Source organism: Xenia sp. Carnegie-2017, unplaced genomic scaffold (assembly GCF_021976095.1).
Source record: "Xenia sp. Carnegie-2017 unplaced genomic scaffold, XeniaSp_v1 HiC_scaffold_23, whole genome shotgun sequence".
NCBI lineage: Eukaryota > Metazoa > Cnidaria > Anthozoa > Malacalcyonacea > Xeniidae > Xenia > Xenia sp. Carnegie-2017.
The window spans coordinates 5008638-5025401 of NW_025813486.1; the positions used below are offsets into that span (position 1 = coordinate 5008638).

General features: G+C 33.8%; 1 protein-coding gene across 2 annotated transcripts; it reads left to right on the forward strand.

Annotated features, from left to right (window-relative positions):
* The first annotated feature begins 4074 nt into the window (after nucleotides 1-4074).
* LOC124449442 lies at nucleotides 4075-9771 on the forward strand. 2 transcript variants are annotated; one of them, XM_047000363.1, is made up of 2 exons: nucleotides 4075-5330; nucleotides 9533-9771. In XM_047000363.1, the coding sequence occupies exon 1, from the start codon at nucleotides 4547-4549 to the stop codon at nucleotides 5324-5326; it is 780 nt and encodes a 259-aa protein (XP_046856319.1). In that variant the 5' UTR covers nucleotides 4075-4546; the 3' UTR covers nucleotides 5327-5330; nucleotides 9533-9771. The 2 variants fall into 2 exon arrangements, with proteins under 2 accessions (XP_046856319.1, XP_046856318.1); XM_047000362.1 differs by lacking the exon at nucleotides 9533-9771 and adding an exon at nucleotides 5836-6105.
* Nucleotides 9772-16764: the final 6993 nt, after the last annotated feature.

A 16764-nucleotide genomic window follows, 5' to 3' on the forward strand; every position in this document is an offset into this window, starting at 1 on the left:
CAGTTCATAGATATAGAAAAGCTCAGACTTCAAACCATGCAAGTTTATTGTAAACCTTTACCCATCTCCACATACAGTGCCAGCAATTTTACCTTTTGAGAAAAAACTCAAAATTTTTTCTGCCAAAGATTAAACAAAGATTATTTGAGTAAAATTTATGCACAAGGACAGCTTAATGCCATTAATGTTTATTAGGCCTTCACTAGACTATTATCTTCTGTAAGTATATGCAAGGTTCATATATATAATTAACACTAGCATTGTATTTAAGCGAATACAAACAGAATGTAACCAACATGCCTTTAATCATGGTAATTACACGAATGTTAAAATTGGTTCACCTTGTCATGCTTACTGGTCATGATTAATATCTTTTCATATGATCAAAACTAGTTTAAATGTAAATCTGAAATAATTTAGTTTAGAAATTATAATGATCATTAGAAAAATTACCTAGTAATCATGAAAATACTTTTCTGTTTTGCCTAATTATAAGCATGATTGTAGTTTCAATCATGCTTATAAAAATTACTATGAAACGATCAAACATTTAATTCAGACAGTGAGATTGACTATGTTAGTTCAGTTGGCTATCAGTCGAAACCAATCACAGTAAGACGAAAATTTAAACTAACCAATTACACGATAGCAATTGGATTACCTTATCCGTCCAGCCACCCCGCTTATCGGTCGAGATTATTCCAGATTGTCCACTGATCTGGCTATTGACCAATAGAATGGCTTAAATAAGCGTTCTTGAACGCCGTTATCCGTCGAAACAGTCGAGCCTCCCCGCTTATCAGTCAGCCCGTTAATATAATTCCATATATGTTAAAATCCATTGATCTGTTTACTTAGTACCAACGTACTTATATAAGTTTTCATGTATAAAACAGAATTTTGACGATGAAATCCGGGAATGACGGAAATTTAATAATCACAAAAAATTGCTATCATTAAATTTGATAAATAAATTTGGAACTATAAACATCAGTCGCGTGACTGATTTGACATACCCTAGATCCGCCCCTGAGCCTTGCGCTTTAAGTCCCGAGCTTGTGATAAGTAAAGGTGAAAGGTTTATCAGAGATTAATCAACTGAATATTCTTGTTCATTTTTTTTTCGAATTCAATATTAAATATACAGTAACATATACCGATGTTAATGTTTGGCAATACATGATTGCCCTTCAGTGAAAGCATCCCGCTTCATACTGAAAAAAATGAATCTTATACCGATGTTAACGTAGATTTTCATAAGCATTCCGCTTGCCAATATGACGATAAATATAAAGTTAAATAGTCGCAATGTTATTAAGAAACACAAAAAAAAGCATTATGCTATATTTATGTTATTCAGTAACATTTTTACTATTTAACCTTATATCACTCATTTTAAAATGAAATTTTAATAAACTGGATTTTTTGATTGCTTCATATTTCATTGGGCTGTAGGAAAACCATATAAAGATATTTAAATATGATGGTCTTGATAGAAAAAAAAACCTTAAAGAAGGCCCTGTAAGCTGCAGTTCTATTTTATAAATAAACATTTCATCCAAGTATTGAAATGTTTTTTCATTGTTGCTAGAAACCTCCAAAGAGACTGTTAGTACTTACATTGCACAGAGTTTCACAATTTTGACAATGAATGATGTAACTATAGAGCTTGTGTTTTTATAAATTCCAAATAATCTTGAAGGATTTATGAGAATATTTTAAAATATTGCTAAAATATTAACACGATGAGAATATGGGACTATGAAATATGAAAATTATGTTGAAATTACAACTCAATTTTAAACTTGTTCATGCACTTAATATTTGTAGACTTAATTCAAATGCAGTTCTCCTATTAGTTATTTTGACTTAGGCCCTGTTCACACGATACCGGATTCGTCTTGTACCGGATTCGTTGAGCAATCCGATACGAAAAATGCACTCTGTTCACACGATGCCGAATTCGTAAGACGATACATAAGTTTTTATATCGCCCCAGTACTTGTACGTGCAAGCGGCAACGACGATGGTTGCCAATTCAAATATTTCGTGAGAAAATGAGAATTTTTTTGACAGATAACCAAGTAGAGTTTTTTCTTAGGCGTATTAAGGTTTTTTACGAATGGGCGCAAAGACTGGAAGAGTGTAAAGTCCAAATACGACCGAATATATGTTGCCATTACAATAATACTAGAAAGAAGCTTTTCACACTACGATAATACATTGTTAAAAGCTTAAACATGCCATGTTGAAGATTACATTTGCTGGCGGATTATTCATTTAAAACATAGTTTGTATCGCTATGTTTGCTTTCATTTTTGAAAATCGCACGGACTTCTTAGTTGCCAAAGTGGAACGTATTGCATTTGAACGTTCACACGACAACGGAACGTATCGGATTGGTTTTTATACCACTTCCACAGCGGAGTCAAATCGCTCCGGAAAAAACGATATAAAGCGTATCGGATTTCAGCGGAGCCGTATGAACGCAAGGCCTGTCCGGTACGAAAAGTAATCCGGTATCTAACTAATCCTGTATCGTGTACACAGGGCCTTACGTATATACAGAAAAAATCAATGAGATCATTGGCGAATCAGCACATTTACAGATAAGTATAACAACCAAAAGTTATTTGAAGATTTCTTTTTCAAAAAAAACAAAACAAAATAAAATAAAAAAGCACTTTTGCTGACGTACTTAGACATAAGAGTGCGGAGTGCGCGCTCAGTTATCGTAAAATTCCGGATTGCTGCTACCAACGAGCGAACCTTTCCTCTAAGTCTCACCAATTTATTCAGGTCGCGAACCTGACGACCGTTATAGCTTCCTGATTGAAGTTGTTACATGCTGTTCGATCCTATCACCCAACCTTAGAGACGTTCTACCTACATAGCGAGCATCACACTCATATTTATATTCGTAAATTACATTGCTTAAAAGTGTTGCCGGTAGAGATTCTTTGTGGTAGGTGGTAGAAAGATAGCATGGCTTGCAAAAAACAAATTCTCCGTAATATTCTTATTTTCTCTTTCAATATCATCACATCCATAAAAGTTTGATAAACACAGGGCACTTAGCTGGTCCAAAAGGCCTGTTCTGCTCATTTTTTGTGGATGAAAAAAGTTTATCAAGCATTTTTCCCGGATATCCATTTGAGAGAAATATCTTTTTCAATAGTTGAGATCACCCTCAATGAACTCCTTTGATGACAGTCTAAGCTTTCGCTTTATTAAACACTTTACTAAAGAAATCTTTTCTCTATGTGAAGAAAAAGAGTTAAAGCGTGTGTACAAACCCGTAAAAGTTGCCTTGCGATGAATGCTTGTAAGGAATTGACCGTTGCGTATATGCACAAGAACATCCATAAACGCTAACGACAATTTGATTCATGTTCAGACGTTTAATTTAAAGAAGGGTGAAAAGAACAAAGTTTATGTAAAAATAATTGGCGATTTTTGTTGTTATGAAAAAGGGGAAAGGTGTCGTTAACGTATAACGTTTGTACCACAGCACATCTGGAGGCCCAGAAGAGGCAAACATCTTACATTCATAAAACCTTACGAAAATATTAGCAAATACTGGTCGAAGAGGAGAACCCAATGCCACTCCATCAATTTGTTTGTACATGATATCACTAAAACTAAATTTAACTCCTTTAGTAGCCGCTATCATTAATTCATTAAAAGCCTCCTCGGACATGTGTGGTACAGCCATATCCGTGTGAAAAAGATTATCAATACAGATTTCGATGATTTTGATGGTTTATCATTATCAATGCAGATTTCCATTCTTTTTCATTAATTTATTTGCGTAATCTGCAATCTCCAAGTCTGCAATTAAAAAATGTTAATACTTCAGTTTTACAATGATTTTTTTTTCTTAGGAACTAATGTGATGACATATTAAGCAGAACTTTGAACATTAAGACGACAGTGTCTCATAAAGAAAATTGGATAAATCAAGAGTTCAAAAACAAAACTCAATGGCGGATGATCAATATAAATGCTTAGTCGTTGAAAACCATTCCAATGTTAAAATCACTGTAAACTATTACAAAGTTGGTCTCCTTTTGCAAGTTTCCGACTTCTTCAAAAACACTCCAACCAACAGAGAATCATTGCTATCGTCATAAGGAATCATACAAGTTTGAAATTTTGCGCATATAGACAATAAAAATAAAGAAAAGCTTCTTGGACCCGAGAATTGCAACGATATCGAAGGGATAACTATAAATGAATCATTAACTTGTCAACGAAATACTGTATACGAAAATGGCAGAAAAATAATCGGTCGTCACATAAATCGAGGAAACGAATTGCCCGTGAAGTATGGAGCATCTACAAACCCCCTGACACATAGGTCTCAAACAGAGAGAAATTTTCATCAACAGTAGAAATCGATTTCAATCAAAGTAATTCAACCTGCACAAATAATGAACGTTTTGCGTCAAAAACACAGCGACGCTCAATTGCTGATAAAACAAGCCAAGAACAATTGACCAAAAAATCTATTCAATATTACTCCGAAGGATCATGGATCTCAAAGATGATCGTAACTTATTATTTAAACGAAAGAAAAGTCACAGAAGAAGTAAGTGGTAATGGAGAGAGAGTGAATATTTCTGCAAGCGCAACAAATGTCGAAGTGAGATTTAAAGTTATGCGTCCATTTTGGGGTGATGTCATGACGTACGACCGTTTTAACAAGACCTGGTTAAAACCATATACACCTCACATCTTCCGATACCAAAAAGCAAAAAATCGCACATTTACTCTTAGTGGTAATCTTTGTTGGGAGGCAGTCATGGGAGTCAGTAATGAGTATGGAGAAACAAAAGAAATGGGTTTTTTATCAACTGACGAAATTTATTGCCCTCAAAGAAATTCAACCTGCTCAAATAATGAAAATTTTGCGTCAAAGACCCAACAACACTCAATTCTCGACGATAAAAGCCAAGAGCAGTTGACCAGAAAAACCATTCAATATTACTCCAAAGGTCCGTGGATCTCAAAGATGATTGTAACCTATTATTTAAACGAAAGAAAAGTCACAGAAGAAGTAAGTGGTGATGGGAAGAGAGTGAATATTTCTGCAAGCGCAACAAATGTCGAAGTGAGATTTAAAGTTATGCGTCCATTTTGGGGCGACGTCATGAAGTACGACCGTTTTACAAATACCTGGTCGAAACCGTATACACCTCATATCTTCCGATACGAGAAAGCCACTGGTCGCACATTTACTCTTAATGGTAATCTTTGGTGGGAGGCAGTTATGAGAGTAACTGATGAATACCACGAGGAAACAAATGAAATGGGCGAAATTTAGAAAGGTGAAGAACATTCTATAATCGATTAATAATTTACAATACGTAACGTACGTAAGCTTGACACATGTGTGCTATTGGCGTTTATCATTTGAATTCCAGCTAACAAATTCCTGCAGATATCACTGAAAATAACATTTGTTGTGTTTTGAAGTATTGTACTTGCAGCCCCTAAATAATGTGGTAACTATATAATATAATATGAGTGTATTCTCCGATTGTGTACTTGCGATAACAATAAACTACTCGATCTTTATTATTTCTATTTCGTATTGTACTCCATTGTACTTGGAATCAATCATAAGCCGTAATGAAAAAGATACGTGCCAACACCTAGATAATCGTAAAGATAACACAAAATTTAAAATAAGAACCAAAATAGCTCAAACAGGGTTAGCTGCAAAGTATTTTAAACTGGAGATATAATTGCTGTAACTGTTTAACCGTCCTCTACTGAACGACACTACATCTTGATTCTTCAACAAGTCTCATTAACGTTTGACTTTTGCAGGTATTGCCAGCGGAAGCAATGATTGGGAAACGTTCTGTTAACATAGAACAATTAAGTGATTGCTGAACTAAATGATAATTGACCTTACCTGAGATTACGTGTACTTGTAAATACAACGTATAAATCATCATTATTCAAATGGTGGAGACAGCAATGGCTCTCACAAAATGATTTTTAAGAAAATAGTTTTCTTTGGACATTTATCTTATACCAGTATGCTTTTGTGCATAATGTAATCATTAAATAGTAATTTTTCATTGTTCTTCGAAATTCTAATTTTTGATTATTCTTAGAAATTGTAATTTTTGATTGTTCTTAGAAATCATATGTTAAGGATATTTTCCAGAAAAGCAACAGTTAGGTCAAATGTAAATTGGGCGGTTCATATTCATATATGCATAATTTGTTGTCTTGAATTCTTTTGACATTCATTGTTTTTAACGAATTATATGACATGAATATGTGAAAATCATACCCACCTTTTGATTATCAATCTCTCTAAGCCCATGTCTTTAGCATGTATCATAATAAAATGATGAGAGTTTTACCCATAAATTTGCTTTAATGTAACCTTTTGTTGCATATTGTTTCCAATTGTAACCTTTATACCCCCTGCATGCATTAAAACCGTAAAAGGAGTAAATTATTTACAATTTGTTCAGGTCTAGTTGTGTTTGCGTTTATTGTGTAGATAGCTAACTTGAGCTAGAGGTATTTTCATCATCTAAGATTGTCAAACACAAAGTGAGTGTTGGAATTTTCCGTTAGTATTTTGTAGGTGTTTGTAAATGGGAAAGTATTTTTCAAAGGTTGTGGTAGCTGTAGCAGGCTAAAACTTAAAAGTCGTAAAAACACAGGCTAAAAACTTGTGTTCTACACTTTACTAATTACAGGAACTAGCTATATGATAAATTAGACAATATATTTGTGCTATGTTACAAGTGAAAATTTAGTGCAGTATTATAAACATAGTTTAGGCATTCGATTTTGCCAAATACGAATGTTTTATCCCCACGTGCATGCACCCACCCTATCTTTAATCTTAGGTCCCCAAACTCATGCGTGAGAAACATGAAATCCTACAAAAACAGCTTTCGTTTAAATGGAAATGCTCAGCTCAGCAGGTGTCAAACAAAACCAAGCGTTGACAAAAGATTAAAAAATACAGTCACCGAAGTGAACAAACCATGTGAATTGAGCAAATAAATATGCAGAAAGAGAAAAATAGATTTAATTTTCAATCATTAATTAGTCTTTGTAAACGGAAAAAAGTTTTTCCGGTCATGCTATTTTCACAGAATGAACGTTAAGGCATAATCAACTTATTAGTGATTATTTCATTGCCATTTTCAAACGTTGAACTTTATATGCGCCGAATGCATTAAAGACAAAAGAAAATGAGATAAAATTCCTCTAAAAGACGGCAAAAACCATAGTTTGTACACGCACAAGTTCATACATTAGAATTGCAATGGCTTACATGTTGGCGTTGGAGTAAAAACAATGGAATACAATACTTCATTGGTATTCTCCATTTCTCATAAGTATTCTCTATGTAGAGAATACTAACGAGATATTGTTTTTTATTGCTCTTTTTCTAACTTGTATTCTCTAAACAGCAAATACTAAAGAGTGTAAAGAATATTAATGATTGTCGTAACTCTACATTACATACCAGAACAATTAACAATGAGATGTATTTTAACTCGCTTCAAATGCATTTCGATGATGTAAATGTATTCTTGTGCACAATTTTAAAGTTAAAATAAATCTTACGAACGAATTAGAAAATAATTGCTCACAAAGTTAAAAGAAAACACATGTGTATTGCTTAAACTGAAACAACATACGTGTTTCCACGTGTTCAATAACTTCTAAAGTATGTCGTGTATTCGCCGTACCAACACATGCTTCTTTCTTCTTATTTTTCTAAGAAAGTTGTTGAAGTGCTTTTGAAACTGACATAACCGGAAAACTTGGCCTTTTGTAGCTCTGTGTATGAGCATACAATGTAACTTGTATGCTCATTCATTGCACGAAAACAAAAATCTTAGCAATTTTAGAAAACTTAGAACTACTTAAAGACATTAAATGCTACCTAATTTTTGCATTTAATTAGCTTTCTTAAGCCTAGTTTTCACTAGCGACATAAGCACAAGCGATTAAACAAAGCAAAGCATATTCTCTAGAGATTGAAGGAAATAAAAGAAAAAGGATTTTCTTTTCACTTTGTTTTTTTCATTTATGCTAACGTCAAGTTGCTGTGCTTATGCTGATGCATGTGTCATATGTGTCAGTCGCTTTATTGCCTTCTTTTGTATTCTGTTTTGTTTTTGATGGTCCTGATAATTATGCTTATCTTGCTAGTAAAAAAAGGTTTTACACCAAAAAACAATTTTTGCAAACTAATAATGACTTGTTTGAAAACATGCATGGGACAAATTTAGTACTATAATAGAATCCTTCGTGACTTTGGCCATGTTCTAAGACGCTTAGTGCATAATCAGTTGTGTCCTATGGGATTGAGATACCCTCGCATTAAATAAAAATTCCTATATAATTTTCGGGAATTTCTATCTAATGCTCGAGACTCTTAATTCCATAGAACACACGTGATCCTTCTCTAACCTTTCAAAGTGAATTATAATTTGTTCAATTACAAATCGCTTAGCGTATGACTTAAAGGCATAGCCATTTAAATTCTATTGTTTAATTTCCTTTATACAAATTATAACATTGCAGTTTTGTGATACATCCTGTAGACAACGTATTAAACAATTATTTAACAATTGGGGTTACTGCAGTTTAGCGGACACCTTGGACGCTGACCCAAACCCTACCCTCATAATCCTAAGCAAAACGAGCCCACTCCCCATACAAGCGCTTCGGGTGTCCGTTAAACTGTAGTCTTGCCAGCAATTGTTTAAATTATACTAACTCTACGAGTTTTCCTCCTATATGAAATATACGAGAATGAAAAGTACCAATGAATGCTAATTATAAAGCTAATTTTACAGGACGTAGAAAAAGTAAGACCTTCATAAATTGACCTATTGTGATTCTTTCAATGCTCTCATTATGCTATTGCTAAGCCCATGGGCTCATAAAGAATTGCAAGCTATACGTTCATGTATTGCATAACTCAGGTATTAACATGAAATTGAATGTAACTTCTTGACCAGGAACAGAATTTAGGCACCAGCAGGATTAGAATCGTGGTCATGAAGGTGTTCCCTTTTTTGATAAGCCTGGTATACCGTTGCTAGAAGTGCAATAAGAATTGCGAAATGCAATTAACAACACACCTAGAAACTACCCAATCAGAAGACAACATACTTAGGTACTGACCAATCAGAAGACAACATACCTAGGAACTGACCAATCAGAAGATATTAGTTTAAGCAACTTGTGACATGTTTTAAAACTAACTCAACCTGAGAACGTGCCATATGACTCTGTACAACAGTACGTGCAGAAAGAAACGATAAAAAAAAGTCAAAGCCCTTTGTCTGTGAAATACACCTTGAGTTTATTGAAACCAATTTCATTGAGGTAAATGTGTGTGATAAATGTTGGTTTTAACAGAGTATCTTTCTTCTATTGAAGTGGTAAATGTAAACGACACTGTGATCTTTATTCATGTAAAGTATGAGACCTTAGATTTAGAAACTAATTTTCGTTCCATTCTCGATTTTAGACATGAATATTTCTCTGTTAAAGACAAAATTTTCATCAAATAAGGTTGTCAAACAACGATGTTTGTGGTTTATATTCACCACGATGATGGACTTGCATAACTGTAAAGAAAGTGATGCGTACAAAATTAAATACAAATTTTCATAGTAGTTTTCTCCCTTCCTTTCAAAAATAGTCTTCATTAAGAGGTTTTAAAAGTTTTTTTTAGTTTAACTTCAAAAATTATTTGTGTTCTGGAGCTCATTATTAAAATTTGTGTATTAATTAGTAAACGTGAAGTTGTATCAGCAGTTATTAGCCTGTTATTGAAATGCATTTGTGTCGGTTATACTCGATTTATCTTCGGAAACCTCTTTGTGAATATACTGCTTTAAGTAGCTACGTATGCTTGCCACGGACGTTGCCTTGCAGAAGGATAGTTAGGATCATGTAACTTATATCGGAAATGAAAGTGACGTTTGGTATGAGAATAGCAACTTCTACTTGGGATTAGTGGGCTCAAATGGTACCTTAGCGTAGAGGATGCAAATAGCATCTGTAAGAAGACCCTAGAAGACTGGATCTAGCAAGCAAGACCTATTGAAGACAAAGAAAAGATGGTGGTTCTGGTGTAAAGAAAAGATATATCTTTCCCCTAGTACGGTAAAAGCATGCAGTCCTGGTAGTTAGCCAATTTCATGAATGGCTTTCTACAGGGACTATTAAGACACTCTTGGATCCCCTATAATGCATGAGTTGTTCAACCCACCCCGGTTGGAGGTCACCCGTAGGTGCTACATGCACTAGGTTAAGTTACGTTAAGGGCATGGTGAGTTACCTCCTTCAAGAGGCACTTCTTTTCAGGGCGGAATTCCGGTGTCATGCGCACGTAGAAAGTTTGGATAGCTCAGGCATGCGCTGTAGTTGCCGCGAGTAGTTGCTATGCTCAGATAACCAAAGTGTAGTTAGTACCTTTATTAATTTAAAGGACAAACACCAGTTTAGAGAGAAATTACTAAATAAAAATGTTTGGAAGAAACTTCCAATTCTTCTGTCGGTCATTTTCATACGACAAATTGAAACTTAAAAAGTATTCTGTTTGTTTAAGACATTTACAGTTTAAGGGCGGCGTGGCAGTAATTATTGTAAATGTAAAAAGTGGTATGTTGTCTTCTTTTAAAGATGACTTCTTTCCTGGGAATTTCAATACTTTTTGCCACAGCGCAAAGGAGCAAAAAGTAAATGATTAGTACAGCAGGTAATGATATGCGAAATGCCTTTTTAAAGAACCTAAAAGGAAACATAGTTTTATTAAAAGTGTCTTGTTTGTATACTTTAATGGTTAGTGTGAAGACAAGTCGCAGACGTTGTCACATATTTTACTTAATAGTAACTAAGGTTTCCATGTTCGCCAATCAAGTTGCTATCAAAGTCAAGTACGAAGGATAATCGTCAAAAGTTTGTTTGGTTAAACCATCCCCAGTTCCTCGGTAACCAAACTCAACGTGTGCTTCTTCAAGTAATTAATGTTGATATTGTTTTATGATATTGACTACATTTTCCTTAAATGATTGTTTGCACTAGTGTAAGTGAACCTCATTCGGCTCTATAAAATACTTGAAGTACTTTCATCTAATCCATACCATGCAGCAAGCGCGGGCTCTAAGATTTTAGTGGCACCGGGCAGGGGCGGATCTAGAGTATGTCAAATCCGTCGCGCGACTGATGTTTGAAATTCAAAAATTACCTATTCATATTAATTAAAAATTCATTAATTATTCTTACTTTATTATCACATTTACTTCGTGATAAAAATCCAGCTTTATTTATTATTGAAAACTAATGACTAATGCAATGAATATCTCCTTGGTAACCAGATCAGTTGAATTTTAATTGACCTGGAATAACCGACTGATAAGCGGGGTGGCTTGACTGGTTCGACTTATAAAGGAGTCTATGAACGCCAGAAACGCTATTTTATTGGTCAATGGCCAGATCAGTGGACAGTCTGGAATAATCTCGACCGATAATAGGGGTGGCCGGACCTATAAGGGAGTCCAAATGCTATCTTACAATTGGTTCATTTGAATTTTTGTCTTACTGTGATTGGTTTGACCGATTTCGACTGATAGCTAACTGAACTAACATAGTCAAGCTCAATGTCTGAATTGAATGTTTGATCGTTCATAGTAATTTTCTGAAGCATGATAGAAACTAAACTACAATCAGATGGAATTTATGGTTGAATGAATGCTGCTTTCCAAACTGAGAATTTTTTCAAGAGGGTAAAAAATTTATGGATGAATTGTAAATGCATGGCAAAGACGATCTCGCGAGCGACATTTCAGTCATTGATGTTCAAAAGAAAGCCAGCATTGTTTTGAGTTTTATCAGCAGAAATTTACATCGAAAATCGTAAGTAAAGGACAAGTGAAGTGTATGCATGAATGCAATATATCAAAGTCAATTTATGCGAGTGTGTGATGCGATTTATGTCAATATGGCGTATGGTAAGCAGATTGATGCTTCTAAAATTGTTGTTGCCGAAGGACTTTTAGCTATGATTTCTTTAATGCTTGGGGAGTCGTGGCCGTTATATGGCATCGAAATCCTACATTTCTGCAAATATATTTCAATGGACAAAAAATCTGTAGCCATAAGGTGCCATACTATTATTTACTTTATCATAAACAAATGTTTGGGGCTTTTCAGTTTATGATCATTGATCATTCAATCATTGGATTATTGACAGCAATTTATTCAGACAGTGACGACAAAGTTCCTAGTGTGCGGTGAACAACATTTGTCATTCGTGACAGATGAGTCAAATATCGCCAGATGATATTAGACTCATCTGTCACGAATGACAAATGTTGTTCAAAACTGCCGCGCACACTAGGAACTTTTGTCGATCGCACTTGTCACGAATAACAAGTACGCGCGGCAAGTTCACCAGTGTGCGGCGGGCTTAATACTACATATTGTTTAAGATTTGAGAAAACTAACATTGATTACATGAGAAGCTGTTTACTATAACCTGTGATTTAGAGTCTTATGATCCATGAAGCTTTTTATTTTGACAATTTGACTGGAATGGTAATAAACCTGAGCATTTCACATACATGAAATGTTGTCCCATGTCACATATTGTCCCCTTTTCTAACTGAACACCTCATGTAGAGATGTAAAGGTGTGTTAATCTACGGCTCATGCCAGATTGTTGCCATAAATTCCAAAGGGCTATTGATGTATAAAAAGCATTTTCTATAAAGTAAAAATATCTTCCTATGTATGCAGATAAACCTTGAAATTTGGCAAAACAGCAAAGTATTTTTCATGATCACTAGGTAATTTTTCTGATGATCATTATAATTTCTAAACTAAATTATTTTAGATTTACATTTAAACGAGCTTTGATCATATGAAAAGATATTTATCATAACCACTAAGCATGACACATAAACCATTTTTAACATTCATGTAATTATATAATTAAAGACATGTTGGTTACATTCTGTTTGTATTTGATAATACAATGCTACTAGTGATTGCTATATAGCACACCTTGCAGAAGATAATAGTCTAGTGAAATGCCTAATAAACATTTATGGCATTAAGCTAACCTTAACTGCAAATTTTCACTCTGATTATTTTTGCTTAATCTTTGGCAGAAAAAAATTTTGAGATTTTCTCAAAGGGTGAATTTGCTGGCACTGATGTGGAGATGGGTAAAGAGTTACAATAAACTTGCATGGTTTGAAGTCTGAGCTTTTCTATATCTATGAACTGTCACTTGTAATACCAAATTTCTAACTTAACTCATTACATAGAGGTTTGAATGGGGGGGTCTCTAGGGGGGTCTATGCCTGACAACTTGGTAGAAATTTTATAGAATATATCTGTTTTTGAATAGCATTATTGTAAAATAAATTTACGTTCCTAGAAATGCTAATGGCCATATATTTGGCATGATAATGAGCCTAAATATTTGGCAAAACATTCAAGTATTGTTCACTTTATTTTTTTTTTTTGAAAAAAAACGTAAGCAAAATGTGTTGTTTTTACGCAAAAACGATGCCCACAAAATACATTTTGTATTGCTCTAAAACGCTGAAAATGGGATTTTCAAGACTCTGAAATTCAAAATTTCTCAGGGGAGAATGCCTCAGACTCCCCCAGGTGCGGAGCGTCTCCGACGTTTTATGACTGATGTTTGAAAAATCCTAGATCCGCCCCTGGCACCGGGCGCGCAAAGCATTGAATGAAAACATGAAAACGGGGGAAAATAGGGACGCTTAAGTGGCGCTAGATACGACTTGGATATGGATTAGATGTTAAAAAGCACACGTTTTACGAATCTCACATCAAAAACAATTTTCTCATTCAAAATAGAATATTGTCTAGTTCAATGATAGATTTGTGTGTCGGTAAACTGTGGCGAATTCCGTTCACGTTAAAAATGGAGAATTTTACAAAATTGACTATATACCTTCAAGACTATATTTTCAACCATGAAAATGCATTTTAATTTTTCCCTTTTACTTTTTTATCTTCAAAGCTTCAAAGGTATGTAAAGTTAATTGTTTGTAAGGGTTCCCCGGGGCGCGGAATTTCAGCTAAAGTCCCTAGTGTTTTTTTCCTGTTCAGTATTCTCCAAGTTATTGTGACTTTGTGTTCGGTCTTGGTTTATACCGTTCAGGTTTTTCCATTAGGGATTTTTATTTCAGTAAAGTCTAAAAAAACAGTGACTTTGGTAAGGGACTACAGTGGTACTTCATGTTATATACAATCATCAAAACTAAAGATAGAATTCATTTTATAAAAGAAGTTGTTTAGAGTACGTGCTACCGATAAAGTTAACGTCAACACAAACCATTTTTAACCGTCTGACAATCTTCGGAAGATAAAATTTCTGAATTATTTTAATAAATCTATGATCTGTTTTATTTATTCTAAGCTGCTTTAATTTACCCAAAATGTTACACATCTATTTTGAGCGGTACGACTTAATTTTTGGGTTCGATTCCCAATACACTGTTCTTGTGTCAAAAATGCCCATATTATAGTTGAAAGTTTTAAGTAATTTCTGACATAAACATCTCAAATTGTACATTGTAGTACGAAAGGCATTTATGGCTATAAAATAATGTTCTCAGTTATAATTTTATTGGCAAATGTATGTGGTCTAGTCTTAAAACGAATTTTTTGAAATTCATTCACTCTGAAGAAGTCTTAAATGTAAAGATGATTTTTTTCTTTTTCCATAGTTTATGTGTAGAAAAAAATAGCCATTTTTCATGACATATAATGGTAAATACGAATGCACCAATTTGATTAAATTAAATTTTGGCTTTCTAAAATGTTTGTAATGATATTGACACTTCCATCCAATTTTGGGTTAAATGGGATTATAATTTACATTCATTTCCCTCAAGTGAAAGGCGGTCCTCTAGCTGGTAGATAGTGAATTTCAGCAGGTGGTTTATCAGCTTTATCTACCGCTTCATAAGTTATAAAGCATACATATTTACTAAGTGGTATAGAATATCCCTTACAATTCAGCGCGATGTTATACTTGGAAATGTACAACTACTTATGACGTTTAAAGTGCCTATGAAATGAAATTTTGATGTTTGCAACGACCAGAACTTTTGAAATGACAGTGTACTTTCTAAAACAGTTAATGCATATCTCTTTATCTTCGCGAGATATTGAATTTCTGTTATTTCTATTTCATCCAACTTGTGACGTCATACTGCATAATGAGTTCTAAAAATGTTTCAAATAATCTTCATTTTTCTGACAACTTTAGGTTGATACTAATAGGCAGCATTTTATACCATCAAACACGTCTCAATAAATGAAACTATGTCCTTGGGAAGTAAAGTATCGTTAAATATACCTAATACTCCTAGCTCTCATTATTCAATGTGACGTCACAAGTTAGATAAGTCGGACACAGCATAAGCCTCAATATCTCAAGAATTAAAAGTGATTGCATAAACTGTTTTAGAAAGTACACTGTCATTGCAAAAATAAAAATTTTCGTGTCAAAACATACTATTTGGTTTATAAACGAATACAAAATAATTTATAGTCTTGTAAAGATTGATGAAGATTAGTTACTATTACAAGCCAATCCTCGCTGCCAAAGTCAAACACGGTTGTACAATCCAGAAAATATAGCTGTCGTATGTTACAACTCATTGTAAAATAATAACGTTTCTAAAATCTTAAATAAATAGATGCTGTACACTCTAGAATAAATCCAAACAACTTGAGAGGCAAAAATGTTAGCCTTAGTCAATTCAAGAAAAACCTTCGCACTTATTGTACATTATATAAATCGTGTTGTTTTTAATGTTTGCAACGTTGTGTTTAAAAGGCTGCAGTCACTGGAGAAAGCTGTAACATTTTCCTTTGACATTTAGAAGTTATTTACGTTCTTTTGTTGTTATAGTATGCTCTTTGCAACGTTGTGTTTAAAAGGCTGCAGTCACTGGAGAAAGCTGTAACATTGTTCTTTGTCATTTAGAAGTTACTTATGTTCTTTTGTTGTTATAGTATGCTGTTTGCGAAGTTAATTCAATAAAATAAAAAAGCCCAAAACCTCAAAATTTATATAAATGATTTACAAAACTTTCAACAAAAACTATCACACAACTATTACCGAATGCTTTTATTTGACATTAATGTTCGGATACCTACCAGATTATATGGGATCTGAGATGATAAAATCAACATAACTTTGCACGTTTTTTCATCTGTGGAGTAAATACAAGGTCTTCCAGCAGTTATAAGATTATTTTGAAACTTTACTCAGTGAATGTGAGTGTGAGAGAGTTTTAAAATACAGGCGATAGAGAGCGCCGTAATTAACCTTACGTGTATTTAGGTGTATATTCAACATTCATTTAAGAAATCTTAAATACATAGCACTTGCATTTTAGTTGTTGGATTTAGGCACGAAATAATTGTCATGGTTACAGCTCATGAAATAAGCAAAATATCACAAAATGATGACAAGTACGAATATTTTTCTATAAAATTAATTAAAATGTTATTGAGTCCATATACAAATTATTAGACGAAATGCCGTCAATCTTTCCAACTCATTAAAATGTTATGTAATTCACATAAAATATAAAAATTTTATATGTTAATCAGCTACGTAATTAATGTGAGATAGTAAAACACAAAAGTTTCTACTTATGAATTTATGCACAACTTCTGGTGGTCAGTTTTATACGATAA

Excerpts from the sequence above, each read along its gene's own strand:
- LOC124449442 (XM_047000363.1), top strand. The coding sequence starts at position 4,547 with ATGATCGTAACTTATTATTTAAACGAAAGAAAAGTCACAGAAGAAGTA.